The following is a 22677-nucleotide window of genomic DNA, read 5'->3' as shown; positions in this document are numbered from 1 at the left end:
AGAGTTACCGCTGCATCATAAATAATTAAATATTTCAATAATTTCGTTTAATCCGTTTTCATTGAATAATTAGAGAAACTTGTACTGTCAATATTTGAAATTTAAGGACCATGCCCTTTCATTCGTCACTAATATCACTAATATCAACTTTGACGTCATTAAGTGAACTCTAGTCTGTCAAAATATAATTTACCCTTTTTCATCTTTTCAATTTGTAACAAAAAAGTATTCTCGAAAGCAATGAACTCCTTGGCCCACGATTCGGTTGAAATCTGTGCTTGATAGAAATGCTTTGTCGTTACTAACGTACTAGTTCACTCTAAAGTATACTATTTAATGACAGCAAAATATAGTAGAATCTCGATTATACAATTTAATTAGATAATAACAACCCAGATGAATGGATAATTGAAGAGAAATTGTTTAAAGAATGCTTGCAAACTTAGGTCATATACAGGTTGTCGTGTAACTGGTGGTACAACCGAAGAGGAGTTGATTCTATAGAATCAGAAACAAATAAGTCTAAAATATAGAAATATATTGTGAATAAAGAATATAGAATAGAATGTGTTCATACGAGGCTTTGTTTTTTAGAAAATCAACTTTGAATATTCGCCGGGTACGCGTGCACTTGACTATGTCTCACTATTAGATCTCACTTTAAATCACTGTTTCGATTGAAGTTTATGTTGATAAAATGATATAGGTAAAACGCCACGAATATGTTTACTGTACTTGAGAGTTGAAAATGTGTAATGAAACAGAATGTTAAAGTAACCATAAACTTTATTATCACAGAAATTATTGAAAACGTTGTCCATTCTGTCGAGTACACAATTCTGCTCTTCTAATGAAGTTTCTACGAATGCTTTGTAACGCATTCTGTTGTTTTAATTCATGAAACGCTACAATAAGTAGGGTGTGCTCCGATTCCCCTTGCCCCTATGGGATGTTAGGTTGTGGGTAATCGGTCGAGACTTAAAAGGCTTACTGTAGGATAGTAAGATAAACATTTTCGTGACGCTGGAAGTCTTTATCGATATAAACTTCAATCGAAACAATGATTTCTAATGAGATCCAATAACGAGACATGGTCAAGTGCACGCGTATTCGGTAAAGATTTTTTCAGATAAAACTCACAATATTCAAAGTCGATTTTTTAAAAAACAAAGCTTCATACGAGCACATTTTATTTTACATTTTCAACTTATTTTTTCATATTGAATCAGCTCCTATTCGGTTATACTGCCTATTGCATGTATAAACAAAAGCATAATCTAAGGTTTGGAACTATTTAGTTGCTGAATAACCAAGACTCCAACTAAGTATTTGAAATTACAAACAATAGAAACCTGATTAATCGAGGTTCTACTGTAATATTTGATTTAAACTCAGAAAAATTGGATTCCATTTTTAAATGGAATTACTAGAATATAGAAAAGCTAAACAGTTTTCGGGTAAAAGCTAGTTTCCCGTTCGGTCTCGCAGAAACCGCGCGTTCGCCATTTCCCCGTAGTTAGAATTCACTTCCAAGATCGTATCATAGCAGGGGCCAGGGGTTTTTGTCGACATCTGGTTTCCTTTTTCAATGACACGGGCATAACGGCGCCAGGGCGACCGATATAATTCGAACTTTTCTGTCACGGTGACACGTGCACAATTTAGTTTCCCCGGCCGCCATCACAGCTCGCGCGAGCCAGCGCGTTCATCCCTCTGAACACTCATTCCTGCAAAATAAAAGTTGCCGACCGCGCAATGAAACAGAGCACGAGGACTGGCTCGAGAAACATCCGACATTATCGCGATAATGCAGCGTCGTCTTCTAGCCAGGTCGGCACGCGGTGTATCCATTACTATTACCTTTTTATTTTCACTGTCGTACGTGTGGCCACCGTGGAACATTCACTTTCAAAACCCTGTGTACGCTTCGCGTTGCGACCCGATGGACGCTCGTAAATTCGTCCCTTCTTAACGGCGCCGTTAATAGCAGGGAAAGAAATTGAATGCCTGATTTGTCGATCGTTTTCTAAAATTGTTTTCAGATATGAATCATTCATTTTCCGAAACGATTAACTCTACAACACGTAAAGTGGAGAAATTTGATGAAAACAAAATGGACAAAATGGAGTTAGTTATTTTATCCTGCGAATTGTTCATACATGGGTATTTAGTTCTAGGCCTTTAGTGGCCTGACCACTATTTTCGAGACCTCATGGAAGAATAAAGTTTTTGTGAAATGTTCTTGGATTAATTCAATACGAATATTACGATCATTAATGTTAATAATAAAAAATAATTAGTAATAATTAGTAATGATTGACATCGTTAATAAGATTATAATATTAGTGTTCAATTTATCCAAAAATGTTTCACGAAAGCTTTCTTTCTGAAGAACTCTTTCTAGAAAAATAGAATTTATGTTTCTAATTTTTTGTTAATATTTCTTTTAGTTTGAATGTTTAAAGTCATCTTGGAAAATGGCAAATACATGTACTGTTTTTCAGTATTTGTATTGAACATTCTGATAACTTTAACTCTTCGTTTCAAGTTCAAGTTTTTTAACCTTCTTTTCTTTTGAAGTTAATGTAGGGTATTGAACAAGCGTATTCATGCAATATGATCCGACGTCTCATCATAAACAGGAAGATGGAATTCCTAGAGAGAAAACAAAAGTATACGATTTAAATTAGGATTGACCGTAACCGCGAGATGCGGAACAAAAGGAGCAAGTGCGGCGAAGGATTCGATTTAGAGCTAATGGAACGTACATGTCACAGAGTTTTCTCGAAGGGAACCAGAGCAAAAAATATCGGCAGTTACAAATGTGTACGCCTTTAGTTCTGTCTCGTTTTTTCTCTTACGACATACCCAATATTATTTTTTTCGCTTCTCAGGAAAACAAGGGAGACAGTTTCAAGAATGCACGAGCAAAATATGTTCAGTTCTCTGTGTAAATAAATGTAAAATGTGGTCACAGAGAATACGATTTTCTTTCATTTTAAAGTTGGATGAGGTTTCTTTGTTTCAAATATCTTAAAATTAGATTGTCTAAAATTGAAATGTCTGAAAATACGATTAACTTGTTTATGAAGTAGTGAATATTCTATACATTCAATGAAAACTGGGAACAAACGGTAATTCACCAATGCATAAAGTATAAAATAGTAAGAAACATCACCAATTGATTCCAAGGATTTAGTTTTATTATAGGTTCAGGCTTTTACATGTTCACGTGATGAAATAAGATATTTTTATTTTCTTTCATGATTTTTAGCAACTGGCTACAGGCGTATCTACGACAGTAAAACGCTTCGCATATTCGAAAACAAAACATGGGCAATAAACATTGGAAAGTAAAACGAATGCAAACAAAAATTGCAATAAAATAGAGTGTTTTCTATGGCGTGTAGATACATTGGTGTGCGCAATGAATAAAATTTCACAGTTACTTTTACAAAAACTGCGTCGCAGATTGCCTTGCAATCGAATACGTCCGAATCGAATGAACAGTCTGGAAATCATTGTCAGGCATTAAGCTTTATCGGTTGCGTTGGTCGTGCCCGAATTTATTCGTCAATTTGTCTTATGCCAATAAGCCTGTTGAAAAGATATATAGAACACGGAGAATTGAAAGTAATAAAGAAAGCGCCGGCGCTCGAAACGGAAGAACAGATTTAATTGAGCTCGATAATGCCTGGAACGTTTTCGCTTCTATATATATTCAATGGAACTGTATGTAAGTTCTTGCAAAAGTTTCAGGAAAGTATGAGAAAAGTTACAAATAAGTTTGAACAATAACGGATTTATTGTTTTTCAAAATATTTCCCTTCAACATTGATCAATTTTCCATTGTGTTATATCAGCACTTTCTGATCTTGAAGCTAAAAAACTTTACGAAAATAATATAAATAGACAATTGAATTTCGAATTCCTGAAACTTTTGCAGTAACCTGCGTATTGCAATGGAATGGAATATTAGTTTTTTTACTTTATCAAGATTAACGATAATGAACAAAATTGTACGCACCTATACAACTGAAGTTTCTTCTCGCGTGAAATATTATGATAATTACTTTCATCGTAATAAAGAATGATTTAATATTTGTATTATAGAAATTTTTTCTGTACTTTTCCAGCAACCGAGGAGAAATTCGATCTTGTATATAGAAAGAAAACCATAGATGATAAGGATGGAGTGGTGATAACGTGCATAGCAGAAGGGTTATTTCCAGAACCCACCCTGGATATATCCATCGAGTAAGTACCCCAGCTGGTTTTCCACCCTCCGAGCATGCACTAGAGTAAACTGTCCAATTTTCTGATGTTTTCAGATCTTGATAAACGTGGCGTTTCGCTTATTTATTAACAAATAAAATGCTATTTTTCGCGATACGCAATGGTCATTAAATTACTGCACTAGATAATGTACGGGTAAATACTTTCAAGGAAGCGTAGAAATTTTCTGGATTTCATTTACGTGACTTAATACATTTATTCTTGCACACAAATCGTGACAATATGAAAATACAGTTAAGTTCTACTACTTATTGTTAAATTGTTATTTAGAACAATGTTATTACATTTCGAAAACGTTATCGTATTCTTGCTTCATATAGTTTCTTTATATATTCTATGGTATCTAGTAAATGTCAATTGCAAGCGGTCCTATGGAAACGTGGACAAAAGTCATCCGATTTTAGCACCGGAACTTCTCAGTGATAACAACGAATCCTGTGAAACTGTGTCGCAAAACTGTTATCTGAAATAATAAAACCAGTAGTACAAAGGGTGGACAGCGACTGAGCTAAGATGGGGCAGCAACGAATTATTATTAGTAATTTACAAACACTTACAGTCCCAAGATAGACATAAAAAAATAACGATATAAAGGAATGTGCAAAAGAGAACTTGTTAATTCATTATATAGTCGTTTACGAATAATAATCGTAATAATATTTTTATTTGATTCAAACCTTTGGTAATAGGTGCATTAGACACTTCTCAGTCATAAAACGAGCCGTTCATTTACCATGTGATTAAGTCCCCAAAACGACAGTACGCGCGTAAATAAAGTTACATTATCGGAATATCAATAAAACATTAAGTGTACTACGTGGCAAATTTGAACTAATTAAACAAATGATGTTAGTCGCTTTGCCCTATGAACGACCCAAGTAACGCCTGTACTTAAAGAAAAATGTCATGCCGTCACAGTGGCCAATCACAAAGGGCTAAAGAGCACGTACTGCGCGCGAAATTTTCGAGCGTGCCCGCGTCAATGAATTGCCACGGATCCGAGCGAAGGAGCATTGTCATCTGGCGCGATTACTCGGCCGTGGTTAAGGGAGAAAATCGCATGTCCTGTTTCGGCGCAGAACGGCCCCGTGTATCGCATGACGTTTCCTCTTTAACGCGACCCGTGATAATTTTGCAAACGTCGCCTCCCGTTGCAGGGGTCTTCCGGAAAAGCAAGCAGCGAAGCCCAACGTTACGGTGCGCAAAGATGGACTGTACGATATCTTATCACGAACGGCCTTGCTGGACGAAGATTTACCGGAAGCGGCGATTGTCAAATGCTTGCTCGGTATACCGAAGGCGAACTACAACGTTTCCCACAAAACCGTCTACTATCCCGGTTAGTATAAACGTTATTTTAATCTCTCTCTTAATCTATCTGTTGTTTCTATCTGTACTTCGGTGCCCCTTATCTTCCCCTGCCGGGTCGCCACGGAACACCGGAAGTGTTCAGTGATTCGATCTCGAACGCGACGGCGAAACATACCGGAGAAAAAAGGATGTCGTTGGTCATTAGAGCGAAATCTAGTCTCTTGTGTCTATTAACCCGCCATGATGACATGTAACTTTGAAGTGATGCACTCTCGTGTGTCTCCGGATTTCAAAAATCTCATTTCGTTTCCTCGTTTCATGTTTTTCAGGGTCTTTTTGTTACACCGCACCTTCATAACCGCGAATTTTCCACATGGTTCTAGCTTCTATTTCTTGCGTTTCGATGAATACTCAGATTCATTTTAAACCTGCAGGTATCGATTATTTCATGGAATTATTAGCGTTTTCTTCTGCTTCGTTATTTCTGAATTTTATATGTTACGCGTGATAACGATATTGAATCCCTATTGAATTAAAGAAATCTGAAATTAAAGGAAATATGCGGGAGAAGAAAATAGTTGTGATTGTTACCTCAAGGGAGAAGGCGTTATAAAATGCTAAGATATAAACTCAACTAGTCTGAATGCAATATCAAATTCTCTTCGGAAGTGAAATGTAAATATTTTTACGTATGTATGTACATAGGTCCAAATTCTAACTTCAAAGTTACAGACCGTCTATTTTAGTAAACTGTATTATAGTAGAATTTTTAAAAATTTTTAGTCCATTGTTCATTCATATGCAGAGAATAATGTTTACTTAAGATTTCAATTGTAGAGAGTTACCAATATTTTATTATCAGACATTCTTGCCGTTTTCTTAGTTAAGTCGATAGAGAGTCACTGGTTTTTCACGACGAACGTTGACGAAATAAAATCCTAGACGGTATAGCAGCCTCTAACTAGGAGAGAAGACATTATTTAAATAAAAATATAGAAAATAGAGGGTTTTATTCGATTAAAATCTAACTTTGACTATCGATTACGATTACTAAGTCGTCGAAAACATTTGTGCTGAGATAAATAAGGACGCAAACGTTCCAGAAGACCTAATAATTTACCCGCCGTCGATCAATTTGTCGACAGTGGGATCACGAGATAGCATATGATAACACGGAACACGTGAACGTCGTGCATATATCAAAGTACTTGACGGTTGTCAATATTAATTATTTTCCGTCTTGCCATCTTTTATTCTCGAGAAGTGCTTAAAATATCATTGTTGCGGACTGGCTATTGGTTTGTATTTCCGTTCCCGTGTGTAATGTTCTTTCTGTCCAGTGTGCACAGGCTTTCCAGTGCGTATAAACAAGGCATGTCAATAACAAATTAAACATCATGGACTGTTAGCGAATTCAGATTGTTATGCGTGTGTAAACAAGCTCGTGTGTAATATATACGTGTATATACGTGTATGCTGGCTGACCTATTTAAATAGGTCCGCACGGATATCTTCGAAACTGTAGATGGTAGAAAAAAATGTGTCAAACAACAATTTGGCGGTTTCAAGGGGCATTTCATTTCGTATATGTAAGTATTATAGTTTCTTTCTATATGAGCGCGTAAGAGACATGTTATGACATATGAAGACATTAGTTTTCGAGATGTCTTAATCTTAATATTAGAAAATAGTACACAATTCCCATATAACCGACATTCAGAAAGCTGAGTATAGTAAGTCCTACCTATACCATTATTCAATATTGGAATTAAGATATTGCGTAAACCAAAAACTTTTCGCTATATCGGGTTAGTACTTCTGCAAAATAAATGATGAACTGTATCGCTCAGAGCATTAAAAAGCATATAGTTCCAGTTAAAGAGACGAAGTTGACCTTCGCATATCATTCGTGCGTTCGTATAGGCAAAAATCACTTATATGAGGTGACGTGTGCTTTGAAACCACCAAACTTTTGTCTAACACATTTGTTTGTATCACCAATAGTTTTGAAGATATTCTAGCGGGTTTATTTAAATGGGTTACCCTATATGTGTATGTATATCGTGCGGAACACGTCACCGTCAGGTTCAAAACGATATCTTCCTCCGACTCGTCGAATGAAACACTCTCCACTCCCTCGCGTGCCTATACCTGCACACGATGGTGTGGACGTGCGTATGTCGTTGTGCCAATATACGTATCTTTCCCTTCTCTTTTTTTTCACGGGTCTATCTTTCATGGGACGCGGAGATACGCGCTGGAAAACGTCGCGCTCTTCCGCGTTTCCGCTTCCGCGAGGGAAATATTGCGACGCGATGAAACGAACTTCCGTCCGGGAATATTTGGTTTCGGCCGAATGAAAGCTTTTCAGAACATTTAATAAAGTCAAACGGGAAACAAAACGGGCCATACAAAAAAACGGGGAGAGAGAACGAAAGAATTGCCGCTGCTGACCTCTAACATTTCACGGCGCGTGATGGACAGAATCGAGCGAAAATTACACGGTACACGGAACGTAATATGGAATTTGATGAAATTTATTGGCTTGGAAAATTCGTCCGGCGACTACGCGAATATTGATTCGGATGAACGTCGCGTTGTTTAAAAACTGTCACAGTATGCACCGTCGGAATTATTCGATTCCCGAGTAAGCGCTGTTTTGATAGATCCTTAACCGACAGAATTGTTGTCTAATCAAATTAGCTCGAGCAACATTCCGTGTTTAAATTGAAAACAAAGGTTATGGTAACGTTCTTCGTTCCGTCGATATGAAAAGATCGATGTTTCTCTTGAAAGCCAGGTTGCATCGGCCATTACAAAGAATTTCTTTCGATATTTCTTATTTGAATGTATCGTTGATAATATTGCTAGAATTAGGAAGTAGTTTTGTTAACAAAAATTCAAAAGTGTATCAAAAGATACAGCTATCATCGAATGAAACGTATCGACGTCAATTATGTTTCAAATGTACCATTTTATATTTAGGAAACGTTTAATTCGATTTAAAATTGCCCAGAAATAAACCCTGCAGAATCATTACATAACATCTTTGTTCGCAGGTATAACGTATCTTATATCCAATTAGATAATTCATTTTATAAGAACAACACTTTCAAAGTAAAATTTGTGCCATGTATAAAAAGTCAATTAGAATGAGTGACACAAGCAAAAGCCCTTTGGTATTGAAACTCACTATCTCTTTTAACATGTTCACTGCCAAATTATGACGAATAAAAATTTCCTGAAATCAAAGTAATTCAGATAACGAAACAGAGCATAAAACGTCATAGCACATCATACCCAGTATCCTTGTACATGACAAACACTTGTGCCACCCAAATGTATATGTTAGAGCGTGCACGACGATCTCTGTCTATACCAGACAACAAAAATTCTCTATTCATTGATCGAGGATCATTCGCGTTGTAACCAAGGTAGAATCACACCGAGATCATCTTAATCCAGATCTCAGGCGTTTCGGTATATTATACGTGTTCCATTATCCTGACGGGCGTTTCATCCTCCAAGATGACATTCCGGGAACGTGGTTGAGTTCGGTTCAAAGGACAAAGTCCCTAAGAGGCCCGCGTTCACGCCGAAGGGTCAAGTAGTGGGTGTAGACAGGTCTTGGCGTGTGCATCGCGTTTACTCGCACACGGCCGAGTATTTTGCGGTGAAACTTGTAACCGCGGTCCCTTCCTCTCGCCTCGTTATCATCTTGGTCAAAGAAGGGTTTTCAGCTCGTCCGGTTACAGGCAGCCTGCGGTGGCACGAAGGAAAGGACTAAATTACACGGGTTAAATTGCTTGTACTTCCAGCCAGCACGCCCTGCCTATTACCATCCAATTTTTGTCTTTTGCGAACTAAATCTTCCACCGTTTCGTAGATTCCGGGAGAGTGAAAACAACAGGAGAAAAAGTGTGAGAAAAGGAAAAAAACGTGAAACCAAAAGAACCAGTGGAGAGAAAGAGAGGGAGAGTGAGTGCGATGACGTCGGGGAACAACCGACGAGAGTCGTCTTGACGGTTTTAGGGAAAAGGATCCTTCGTTAGCCAGCCGCCCCACGTGTTTACCAATTTGCACCCGTCTGTTCGGCACTCGAGCACGTGACGAGCATCGCGACAAGCAACGCGATCTATTTCGGTGACTTTCAAGGATCGAAATTATTACTGATACGTACCGCTGAAGGAGCACGGCCGAGTGGAACAAATCTGAACAAACGCCGACCGACGCGCTAATCTCATCCGGGTTATAGTTATACATCGAAATTCATTCGTCGTTTTGATAGAACTCAGTATTCACCGTTAACAAGGTTAAAAATATTGGACTTCAAGGATGAAGTAGGACTTCGATTAATCCTGTTGTTTAATGATGTAGCATTTCTAATAATGATCTAGCGATTGGATTGCTGTAATGAAATCAATTCGAGTTTATACGTTGAGATTCATTCGTCGTTTTGATTGAACGTACCGCTGAGGTAATCCGCCTATAGTGATTCGCTTATACTCAGTATTTACCGTTAACAGAATTAAAGATATTAAACTCTAAAGCTACAGTAGGATCTCGATTAATCGAGTTGTTTAATGATCTAGCATTTGTAACAATGATCTAGCGATCGGAATGCTACGAATCAATGTGAGTTTTACTCCAATTCAAAGAATCTTCAAAATTTGTAACAATTTTCCTGTTTATACAGGAATAATGTTAGTAATAAATTGTGTCGAAGGAACTTATTTCGCATAAATCGTGTCGAGGATCTTTTTCTTACTAATTTATCATAATCAAGGGATTTATCATTCAAATCGGTAGAGTTGTTCTGAACTCTTCCCCCCCCCCCCCTCTCTTTCACTCTCAGTTAGCGTAAAACTAACATAATGAAATTAAGAGACTCCCCAAAATCTGACTACATTATGTAGCATAATGGCTGGTGCTGGTTTAATGTCTCGCTAAATCACTAGAGATTAATTATCTCACCAGGGAAAAAAATATTTATCGTCCAGCGCGAGACAAAATAATAGGAAATTTGAGTATTTCAAAGAATCGTCATAAATTATGGCGTTATCGATTCGCAGAAGAATATTTATAAAAACTCTACGGATGAAAAATATGAAACATTTTTGTATGAAATAGTCTGTCTTTGATTTATTCATTACATTTTTGTGTTATCGCATTAACGAGCATGCAATGCGTGGTTACGAATAATTACAATTACGCAAATTATATTCGAACGTATGTGGATCCCAAAGTTTTACATAATTTTCCTGGTTTGCTTACCGGTTTTGTAGTTAGTTTTGTTCGTTACTAACAGTCCAACTTTGGAATAGACGTTAATTACATCACGTTATCATTATTGAATTAATGGAAATATGCCCTTAAACATTGTCATTTATTAATAATTATGTATTTGCAACTAAACGTATGCCAGAGTGACAATCCCTTAAAAGATTGAACGACTAAACTCTTTAAGTTAAGAAATTAATTTCAATTGAATATTTCAATAATAACTCCTCCCAAAATGGCATTTTCGGTTTTTTAATTGTACATGTGTAGGTATGCTTAACTGTAGATATTATTTTATTAGTAATTTCAAAGCCTACTATACAATACTCAAACATATTTGCTTACGTTTTTTTTAGATATTTCACCTCAGAACAGCTTATAAGCTATTGATTACCAAAGTAACGTGTTAATTCGCCGAAACATCATTCACGTAAACTTCATAATTGGCAGAGTAAACCACTAAAAAATCCGTAAAGAAATTTTTACCGTTCACGTTTCTTTATTTTCTCAGAAATTCAGTTTGTTTCCCATCCCTTGTTCAGTTCAAAATTTATACTTATTTTTCATTTCAATCATGTACTTTTATAATCTAACATCACGACGACGCGAAACGCGAATCGAATAACGTACAACGTTACAAATACGACAACCAACGGATTAAAGCATTTCGAAAACCTCATGTAATCACCCGAGTCACCGTGTTCATGTTAACGAGCCACGAGATACTGTTCTAACATGCGTAGGCGAGTGAATATGAACTGAAATTGTTTAACACTGTGAACCAGTCCGTAGAAATCTCTATGCTTACTACTTGATGGACGCGATATGTGGTGTTTGTTGTGCAGGACCGCCTACTACCACTTCAACCGCTACAACGAAGCTGCTGCACATAATGGAGAACCAAGCGCTAGACAACTCAGAGCCTGGCGATGGTGGTGGTAAGGCTTGTAAATTTCTCCTCGTCTATTCACGGCATCACCACCATAAGCCACCATCGTTCATGAGATTTGGAAACTTTGACAAGATCGATAGTGTTGTCTTTCTTGCGTGTGAGAATTCCAATTCCCAAGCATTCCACGCTCGAATTTGCTCTTGTAACGCCTGAGAATCACTTTAGTACCCCGGGGCCGTCGTTTCTTAGCAAAGAATCCGAAGGACGCACTGACAGAGAGCACACCGCTGAAAGATACGTTTTTCTTGTCTTCTCCATTTCTTCCTAACCCCCTTTTCTGCGGGCTGAACTACCGGCTGAGGGAAATTCACGTGTGTATTCGCCGAAAGGATTATACTGTTCTAGCGGGAAACAGGATGTTAGAGACAACGGGAACGGGTTGGATGGCATAGCGTGTCGAAGCCAATACCTTTTCAATGTTGGATCTTCACGTTTTCGCGGACAGCTTTATAGACAAATGTTTTACAGTAATGTTTGAACAGGACAACCGGGAGACCAATAAATTGATCGGGACGTTTTTCCAGTTGTACAAGCCAGAAAAATCGTTCGTATTATTACCGCTTTTCACTCGAGAGGCGACTCTCGGTCGCAATTTCGTTCAATGAAATAAAATTAGAAATTACATAAATTCAATATTAAATTGTGTATTCACCCACGAAACACTGAAATAATATAGTTCTGTCCCTGAAGGTATGCAACATTTTTCCTGATATGAATTGCAGAAAGTGTCGTTGATATTTCATCAGAAAATATTCAGTGTTTAGGAGAAAAATATCATCGAATGAAAAGGATTAAGTATCTGTCGTCAAAGTTATTTTCATATGCAATCTAGACGACCTTTTGACCAATTCTATGGGAAATAAAACGAGACAATGGACAATTAGCATGTCAATAGGTATAGGATATGGTTGTTCTTAATTTTCTTTTTTGCAAAATTAAAGAATAAAAGTAACATTGTTCATATACCGTTAAAAAAATCTTTAAATAATCTGTATTATTGTTATTTCTTTGTAAAGTATTAAATATATTTTATATTTTACTATGCTGTTTATATCATTTTCTAATAATATATTCCAGAGAACAGATAAATTATTTCGTCTTTTCTATGGATTAAGAATATTTATTATTATGATAATATTTTGTTTTGCTATTCTACATTCTTTTTTCGTAACTTTTATTTTTGAAAATGTTGTAAAAATCAAAAACAAAACAAAATGGTCCCTTTTAAGCTTGATTTGAATACGCGGAGCAGATTGAAAGAACTTTTATGATTATACACGTGAATTTCATTTCAGTGGGAGAGGTTGTTTGCTTCTAAACACACTTGGAACAGCTTACCTTTGGCATCGTTTTCTGCACTACATTGCACTTTGACACCTGTTTTGAGGCACCAGTGCTGCTCGATGCTCTTGATAATGTTAGAATAGTCATAGGTGCAATCGTAAATCCTAGGTTTCACTGCTTGCATTTAATCTCCGGCTTTATCTACATCCTCTACCTTTAATTACACGGGAAACGTGGAAAAGAAGGGTGAAATACTCGAAAAATATCCGTTTCGTTTTTACTTAAAACCCATTTTATCTTCATTTTAAACACAGAAGAGTATAAGGTAAATATTAACTCGTAATCATTTCAAGTAATCGTCTATATTATATGGATCTCGCAATTATTATTTCCCTGTTACTGTATCAATTTCTTTTCATTTTAACTGTTTTTAAAAAGAAAGAAGATATTGAAGTAATTTCTTATTTAGAGAACGTCTAAAATAATATTCACATCCTTATGAATATTCCAAGGATGTTAATTGAAATTCACAATTTATAATTATTTTGAAATTATCACTGATAATAAGGCAATTTTATTTACTTTTGCTACAGTAATATTTCTTACAATGTAATCATTCTTTTTTTTTCCTCAATCGACGACCAATTCTATCTTCCCAAAGTTCTCGAAAGATACTTCCGCATTTCAAGCTCGCTGAATACTAATAACGATCATAAAATGTTTCCTTATTCCACTAACACTCTCGTTTTCGTTACAATTGCGTGGCAATTATGTCAGTTATGCCGGCAGATTAATTTGCATATCGTATGACAGATAACGCGGCACAATTACCAGACCTAGTAAATAAATAAACAAGAGCTAGTTTCCTTAACGGGGCACGTAACTAAGCTACGTTTCTTCATAAATATTCAATCAGGATTAATGTTTGTAGGAATCTACTTGCGGTAAATAAGGTCCGTAGAAACGCTAACAGCTTCCAGAGAAATGAAATACAAACAGTCATTGAATAAATATGCCAGGAACTTACTTTAGCTCCAGAAAAGATCTTTTCTTCCATTAAACAATTTCATTCAACATTACGCGCCACGGGAATTGTAAAAACGCGATCAATCTTAATGAATATTATAAATTCGTATTAGTGGATGCTACGATAGTATAAAATAGCTGAAACAAATCGAATATGTTAGAAATACGTTGTAAACATTTGTAATTAATTCTCAAAAAATAATCAAATATTTTTTAACTGTCCGATTCACGCGTCAAACGCCAATAATAAAAATTATTTAGAAATCCATATCACATTGAAAAATGTTCTTTATTCGAAATAAAGAAAGTTTCTTATTAATGGATTTGAAGATTAAATCAAATTCTCTTTCTTCATTCCTATGCTTTACTTAATTTACTTGGTAAAAAAGAATGATGAAGGAACAATTATTATCCTAAACGGAATTTTACTTACATTATCATTCTATATGTTAGTGACAACGAATTATCCCGAAATAAACTTTTTTCCCTTAACTTTCCGAAGAAATTTCTGACGGTCGCAACGATGAAGCGACTCGCTCGTAACGAAGTACTTCAAAAACGAATAGCCGAGTTCCGCGGTCGGTATTATAAACGGATCATCCGAAATCCACTTCACCGAATCGATTTTTCATGATGCAATATTGCCTATGTTGCATTCCTCATTTCCTCGACAGATGTCTTATCTCCTTTCCGCTGCTCGGGCAAAAGAATACCAGGATGATTTTTTATGTACTGTTAACTTTTTTTTGTTGCTTAAACAAGCAATACTCCGCCGAAGCAACTTATCCGTGTGCTCTAAATATTATTCGCAGCGACTAATTCAAATTTCAATCAATAAAAATTGATTAAATTGTTATTACCATTTACTAAGCAAATAAACTCTTTTCAGTCTTGTAATTTCTGAATTCAATGTTACTATTAAAATCAATACACACATAGTATCAAAGAAAAATTACTCATATATTAAAACATGTAAATTAACCATTAACCTATGCTTTTCAACTTTTGTAGGCGAAACTACATATTTATTATCAATTTCTTTCTCTTCGATATTACGCTCCTAATATTCGAATTTAATATTAACTCTGAACAGTCGACAAGCTTCACTCTGCGTAAATGTAAAATATGTTTATTTCATTTCCCTTTATTATTCTTGTTATGATTTGAGACATATTCTCTATTTTGTTATATCAAAAGTCCTATCAATGTTTTCTTTACAGTTCAGTTAATATCCTGTTGTTTTCTAGCTGAAGTAAGTATTCCTGAAAAATATTTTACAGTTAAGAGTTGAAATAGTAATTGTTCCGTAGTTGCTAAAAAAGCATTGGTATTCGTTAATTACGAGGAAAAACGGAAGAATGAGGGAACGAGAGAGAACTAATCTGTTCGCTTTAAGGTAAATCGAGCATCGCTGATGGTTAATAAACTAGAGGCAACAGCATAAGTTCTATATGGTTTCAAGGGGTTGAAGGGAAGCGCGGCGTTTCCTCTTGAAGCTCATCAGCTGGCATTACCTGAGCTATGCTAATAAATAGCCGAAGTTGAGGTTGCGTTAATACGTTCTCCTCTTATATACTCTTGCTCGAATTTCTCCTCGGTGATATGCTATCAAGCACTCCGCTGATCCATATCGTCAGGAATGCGTTAAAGTTCCCGAACGCGCATCAAAGGGGCCAGCATGTAACTTTCTGCCCGCGAAAATTTGTAATACCGCTGAAACCCGGCTGGAAAAAAGGAACGCGAGGGAATTCTTAGGTAACTTTTATTGCCGGGGGATTACAGAATTCGAACCCCCGTTGAGTCGCGGGATCCCCGGAAGCGTGCCGGGATGCTTCCTGTATCGAGAAAGAGCCAGTTAAGTAACTTTAAACCGCGTTTCACCGAATAATAGTATTCCCTGTCATTATTTTGTTTCGCAGAATTTCTATCGATGAACGTATTATTCTTCTATTCAACGTAACTGCTTGTAACAAAGATGAAAATACTTTAATATATCAATATTAACACTATTTTTACAGAATGTGTCAGGAGATACCTTTTAAAACTTAAAATTATTTTCGAAGTTTAACCATTTCTCGTCAATTCATTTGATGACTTTTCTTAGAACGTTTATAAAATGAATTTGGCGGTAAATTTTTGTATTAAATTATATTCAATCATTTCATAGGCTTTATGAAAATCACTTCTTTTTAAAACTAGTTACATATATACAAAAAGCAGTAACAGTGGTGTTGAAAATGAAAATATAGTACTGGAGAGTAAGATTACTACTGTATACTATAATTACTGTATTAGGGTGAAGAATAATTTCGTGAATAATGGGAATATCTGTATACCTAAGAACAATTTTGAATATTTATTCCGCTGACATTGATATTAGAGTACCTGTTTGATGATTAAACAATTCCTTTAGCAAAATTTATTATATATTTTTATCTTGAAAGGAATTGTACTCATACACGCTCATCATTTATTGTTAGAAACTTTCTTTTTTACATTCACGCGTAACGGTACGACCTCGCGAATGAAATGGGCAACGCGAACAAAGAAGTTTAAAAGTTAATTTATACTCGTTATTAAGTTAACACAACTGGACGGTCGTTCTGACAATGTACACTAATTAGCCATGGAAGTTGGATCCTAGTTTGCATCAGGTAGCAACGTCAGTAGATCATTATCATATGGATATATTCGCTAACTATACAGAATCAACGGTATTCAATTTGGACGCACTGCTGCTTCTACGTGTAATTGTGGGGAGTATCTAAAGTCCTATTACAAAGGACTTATTAATCACTCGATATTGTCGCATTACAAATATCCTATGTTGATTTTCAAGCGATCGAGTATATACCATGGATTTCAAAAACTACACAAACGAACGAGATAATTTAATGACTTCAGAAGCCAACCAGTGTAAGTCACGTATTCATTTTATTTAGTAAAAGAATTTTTATTGTTAAAACCTTGAGTGAATAAAGTAGGTAACTGCTGTACTACTTACATAATTAAGTCGTAAGTACAATGGTAGATGATTGCATTATTAACCGATAGTTTTAATAACAGAAACACTCTTTAAAAGTTTCAAATGAAAATGTGTCTTACACCGTTTAACTTTTAAGTCCTCCATTTATACCTACGAATCATTTCGGTCCACTTACAATCAACTTTCCGCAACAATTCTCCAGTTCTCCATTCTTCTCAACAAACTTCCAAGGAAAATACAACTTATTTCAAAAGCTATATCCTTCCGTTACCTTTGAATAGTTTGGCCATTTCCCGATATTTTCGAACAATATTCTGCGCTAACGCAACTTTCTAGCACGTCTTTTGAGAAGCTTCTTTCGAAATATTCCTGTGTCATCGACCGTACTCGCGTCCCGAGATATTGAGGCAACCTCTACAACTGGCAGCCCCCGGATAGGGTGGCGATTAACTCGACCAGCGACCGGAAAAAAGTTTCGCAATGGAAACGTTTCCTAAGATAATAATGTCGACCACAGGTAAAACAAAGAAGCTCACAAATAAGAAAGTAATTAGCCGTAGACGGCGCGGGAGTTAATTCTTATTGCTAATGGAAACTCCCGGCGACAGAGGGTGCGAGAAGCAGAAGAAGAGATAAGGCGAATGACCCGGTTCGCGAGACGCACTCCCCTAATTTAAGGACATGCAGTTTACATTAGCGTGGCTTCCTCGCGCTGTGACTACGCGTAGCGGGGCCGGCCGGTTGTCACGGACAAAGTATCATAACCTTACGTCGCCGTATCTCATAAACTTTTTGGCGGGATCGTAATCAAAAGCTTAACGGCGGCCGTAAAGGAAAATGGTATCCGCGACCATTATTTTCGGTGGCGGCGGCGGTGGCTCGCGATTCCGACATTTTCTTCAAGTAATCTCATCGACATGTGTATTGGGGTCCAACGCATCGATTAACAGTTAACCGGCGTTACGGTGAAATAACAGCGCACGCAGAAAGCATGTTCATATTGATCGCGATGCTAAACGCGCGGCAAACGACAAAAACGGTGGATTCGCGGAGATAAATACAAATTGGCTTCCCGGGCGAGTGCGGTATTAATAACCGAGGATAGGTCGAGGCTTCTTCGGGACGTTACGCGCGAGCTGACTCCGTAATAAGTATTGATTGCTACAGGAATCAAAGGAAGAATCGACGCATGAATTTTCTTCATCCCGATAAGGAGATATTGCTTGCGCAAGGAGAAGCCGGGTTAATATCGGTAATAGAGAAAGGAGAAATATATAAGCGAATTACGTGGGACACTAGGTTTCGATAAACGGCAAAATACTGTTTTCGTGCTGCGGAATACGGCGAATCGGTTTCGGTGTTTGGAATCGAAAGCAGTTTTCGAGGAACCATTAATACATTACGGGCGGATGACGAGATATCTCAGGAATCTTGATTAGCTTTGATACGTACAAATTTCCACATAAATCACATTTGGAAATTCATGTAATTTTAAAACATTTCTTAAAATTAAGTCTTTTACACGGCAATATTTTTGCATCGTATAGCGACAAGTAAGTGAAAAATACGCAATGCAAACAAATTAGATGGCTCCTACAGTAATGCGTAGGTAAGCAAGAAATTCACTGGACCGCAACGTGTCAATAGTAATAGAAATGAAGACAGGAGTAAAGCATTTTGTCTAAAAAGCTGAATAAAGAATGTTTTTCTGTAGAAAAGGTATAGAAATAAACGTTTTAAAAGTTCTTTATGCATTTTCTTCTTAGATAAATAGTTATCTATTCATATTCGATTACACTTTCAAGCATTGCATACAATGGCATTATTATGCACACAGCTACGCACAGGCTCTTACGATACCAAGAAATTTTGCTGTGAATAGGATAGCTTGAAAATACATTCGAACTCAGTTCTACCGTTAGGTTAGTTTATTTCTATTATTTTTTAACATAATACCTGATATGATTGCAGGGAGCTTCGCTGGTCGAGCATCAACTAGCATCCTCTTAGTCATGTTGAATCTGGCATTTGTCAACTTACTGAATTAACCGATTCAGTACTAGGTAAGGGAACCGGTTACTTAGGGAATCAATTGTTCTATGTATTAAACGCTCCGATCTGAGAATCATCATTCTTCCATTTTAATAGACAAATGATAATAAAGAAAATTTATTTGACGTTATTAATTTATTCTCATTTTTGTTGCACGTATTTTTGCGAAAGATGGTACATGCTATGAATTTCTGAATGTTTCAATCTGATTCTAAAAAAACTTCAAAGAAAAATAACGTGAAGTTCGGTAACATCCAACATTGTTGTATACGAAACATGGTTAGAAAAAGTGTCTATATATTTTCTTGTTATTATTTTCCTTTGTCTAGTTCATTAAATTTTATACATGTGATTCATGGTACTGTTTCTTTTAATGCTCTGTCTGTACAAATAAACGACAATTTAACAACAGTGGATCCTTCTGGTTTTTTAAGACATTGTTGATCGGCAATTATATGCGGAAGCTATCCAACGTTACCGGTTGTTATTCCGCAAGTAATTATGAAAGTGAGACAATCTAAATAAATTTCATCATACTTTATTTAGACGTAATAAATTGAAATGAACCTTTTTGTCAATCACTTTCTACAAATGGATTATATATTGGCAAACCCTACTTTCATTACTAATATACTATCTACAGATATAATGTGGAAATTAACAACTTTTTATAAGGCATAAGACAAAATTTATACAAGAAATATGAGAACTTGAAAGTCCAAAAAGTATTCGTACACTTGTAATTATGATAGGAAGCTTATAATTTTTCAAGTTCCACTTACATTAATATTTCGCAACGCATTCCTTTTGCATCAATAATTGCTTGTAGCCTTCTTGCTGTGGATTCGACCAGTTGTTTAGTTAGTTCTTCTGATATTTTGGCCTATTCTTCCAGAAGCACTTGTTGTAAATCATTTTTGTTTGTTATTTTGATTTTCGTAGTTCTAAATTCAATATGTACCATGACTTTTCTATTACGTTCATGTCAGGGGATTGTGGCGGTGTAATTAACTGTTTGGGAATATTATACAACAGCCATTCTCTAGTTTTTTTAGCGATCTGCTTCGGGTCATTATCGTGTTGGTAGTAGTAGGTATCATTCAATCCTAACTTAGCTACACTTTCTAATAAATTATGACGTAACACCTCGATATAATTCATCGCGTTCATTATCTCATCGATAAACACAAGATTTCCAACACCATTGTACGGCATGCAACCCCATGCCATCATATTACCGCCACCGTACTTAAGGTTGCTATAAGATTTTTGGATTGCAGTTCGGTATTTGGTTTTCTTCAAATGAATTTCTTCCCATCCGAATTCGTAATATTAAATTTACTCTCATCAGAAAAAATAACACGTTTCCAAAATTCAATTGATTTATTTACATAAGTTTTAGCAAATCCGAGTCGTTTCTCTCTATTTGTATTACTCATAAACGGTTTTTTCCTCGCACTTCTACCGTATATCCCTGCTGAATGCAGAATATTTCTAATAGTTTGTGGACTCACAATCTTCTCAGATGTTGACGCGTTTTCACCGGACAATGTTCGAGCAATAACAAATGGGTTTTTCGTAACTTCTTTAATAAAGCTATGACGCTCTCTAATTCATAATTCTCATAAATCTTCTGGTATTTTCTAACAATGTATTACACTGCCATAAAAGGTAAATTTAACGTTTTCCCAATTTTTCTATAATTTTCCCCACCTTCTCGAAGGAAAATAACTCGATCGCGCATGGATACGGGTATTTAACGTTCCTTCATTGTTGTGATTTCTATGTGTAATTGAACGACAAACTGGTTCTAGGAGAAGACCAAGACCGCTATGTAAACAAGTACATATTTATGTTTCGACGATACGTGTGTATTTTTCTAAGAATTTAGCAGTAGAATCATATCTACAAATACTTTTTTGATTTTAAAACTTTCAGATTTCCTGAATAATTTTTTTTTTACGTATTACAAAATTTTTTAATTTGTACATTATATTTTTCGAGAATAGATTATTAATAGAAGTAATTTTTATCGATGTATCATTCGTTTGTATAAAGTTATAAAAAAACTAGGTGTACGAATACTTTTTTTACCCACTGTATATTTCATGTAATTTTAAATAGTTTGCTGTTGCACTATTCTATATTGCTATGTGTCTCAAAAATTGAAACGGCTAATCTAAGTGGAAACACGAGTTAACTAGTGACCGGTCAAAAACGTTTGGGCCTAAAAACATGAGTTAACTCGTGACCGGTCAACAATGTGTTATGAGTTAAAAGGACTTTCGTACACAGAATTCTAATCGCGGAACGTTTAATTGCAGGTCGTCGCTTAAACGGAACCCCAAATCGAGTGGCAAACGCGTGTCAAAAGGTCAACCACTCCGACCTTTTATTTTGCTATGCCTAAGATATTCATCGACAGACACCTCGTATTAAATGTTGCGTCGCAATCGCGGGAAGGAGCCAAGGCAACGAAGTTCGGCCGATAACTTGTCATGTTCATCGTTTGCACGAGAAAGTCCTGTTCATAACTCCATACTGTATACATTGTACGCGCTGTTTAGAGTGTTATTTGTATTGTGTAATTGAAATTTTAGAGCGTGACCGGCGTGATCGGAAACCAAAGATAATTCTAGAGGAAAACTGTTAAGCGTGAAAAGAAGAAAATGAGCAAGAGTGTGAAAGAGGAAGAGAGGGAGACAGTGAAAGGGAGGGGGGGGGGGGGGGATCAGTTTCAAAGAAACGGAAATAATTAATAAATAAAAAAATTAACGAATAAATAAATAAATGAATGAATGAATGAATGAATAAATAAATAAATGAATAAATGAATAAATGAATAAATGAATAAATGAATAAATAAATGTATAAATACTCAATTAATTAATTATATAAATGAAAATCATCGCGAGCGAGGCGTGTAAATAATGTTCAAAATATTTCGATCGTATATTACAGTTCGAGTCATATTGTAGACTGTGTTTGTTACTCTTCGTGTTACGTCAGATTCATAATATATTGTTTAAACAGAATACAATGTGTACGGAACTTTACGATACCACGATACACACAACGGTTAAGATATATTGTGTATATAAATATAAAAGGGAAAAATGGGAGGGGAGAGGGAGAAGATGGCCGACACAAAATATATATATATATATAATATTATATATTTATATATATATTAATTATACGTAATTTGAATGTGTAATTATTTTAATATGTGTAAATAGCTGCGACAATATGCTGTATCGAAATACGAAAACTCGCTACTATGCAAAATATTTAAGAAACGAAGGATCGCGAGAACATCCACGGATAAGCGAACTGTACATACATTCTGCGATGAACTTGCAAACGAGTTGCACACGTTTCTTCGGCGCGGGAAGAAAATGTTTCATTCTTCCGTGAAAGAGAAAGAACAGCGAAAAATATTAATGCGAACAATGTTATACAATCGAGAACCGTTAAATGCTTGCATGTT

General features: G+C 36.0%; 1 protein-coding gene across 2 annotated transcripts in view; it reads left to right on the top strand.

The window, feature by feature from the left end:
* LOC116433344 (uncharacterized) overlaps positions 1-21897 on the top strand; it is a 492012-nt gene extending 470115 nt beyond the window's left edge. Inside the window, exons 3-7 of one of the 2 annotated variants that reach the window (XM_076366655.1) lie at positions 4137-4257; positions 5454-5635; positions 11733-11825; positions 19107-19198; positions 21512-21897. In XM_076366655.1, the coding sequence (XP_076222770.1) occupies positions 4137-4257; positions 5454-5635; positions 11733-11825; positions 19107-19183 (473 nt within the window). In that variant the 3' untranslated portion in view covers positions 19184-19198; positions 21512-21897. The remainder of the gene's footprint in view (positions 1-4136; positions 4258-5453; positions 5636-11732; positions 11826-19106; positions 19199-21511) is intronic. The other variant, XM_076366656.1, reaches the window with a different exon arrangement.
* Positions 21898-22677: the final 780 nt, after the last annotated feature.

This window comes from Nomia melanderi, chromosome 4 (genome assembly GCF_051020985.1).
Source record: "Nomia melanderi isolate GNS246 chromosome 4, iyNomMela1, whole genome shotgun sequence".
Taxonomy (NCBI): Eukaryota; Metazoa; Arthropoda; class Insecta; order Hymenoptera; family Halictidae; genus Nomia; species Nomia melanderi.
The sequence above is the reverse complement of the archived record's forward strand: the minus strand, read 5'-3'. Positions and strand labels throughout refer to the sequence as shown.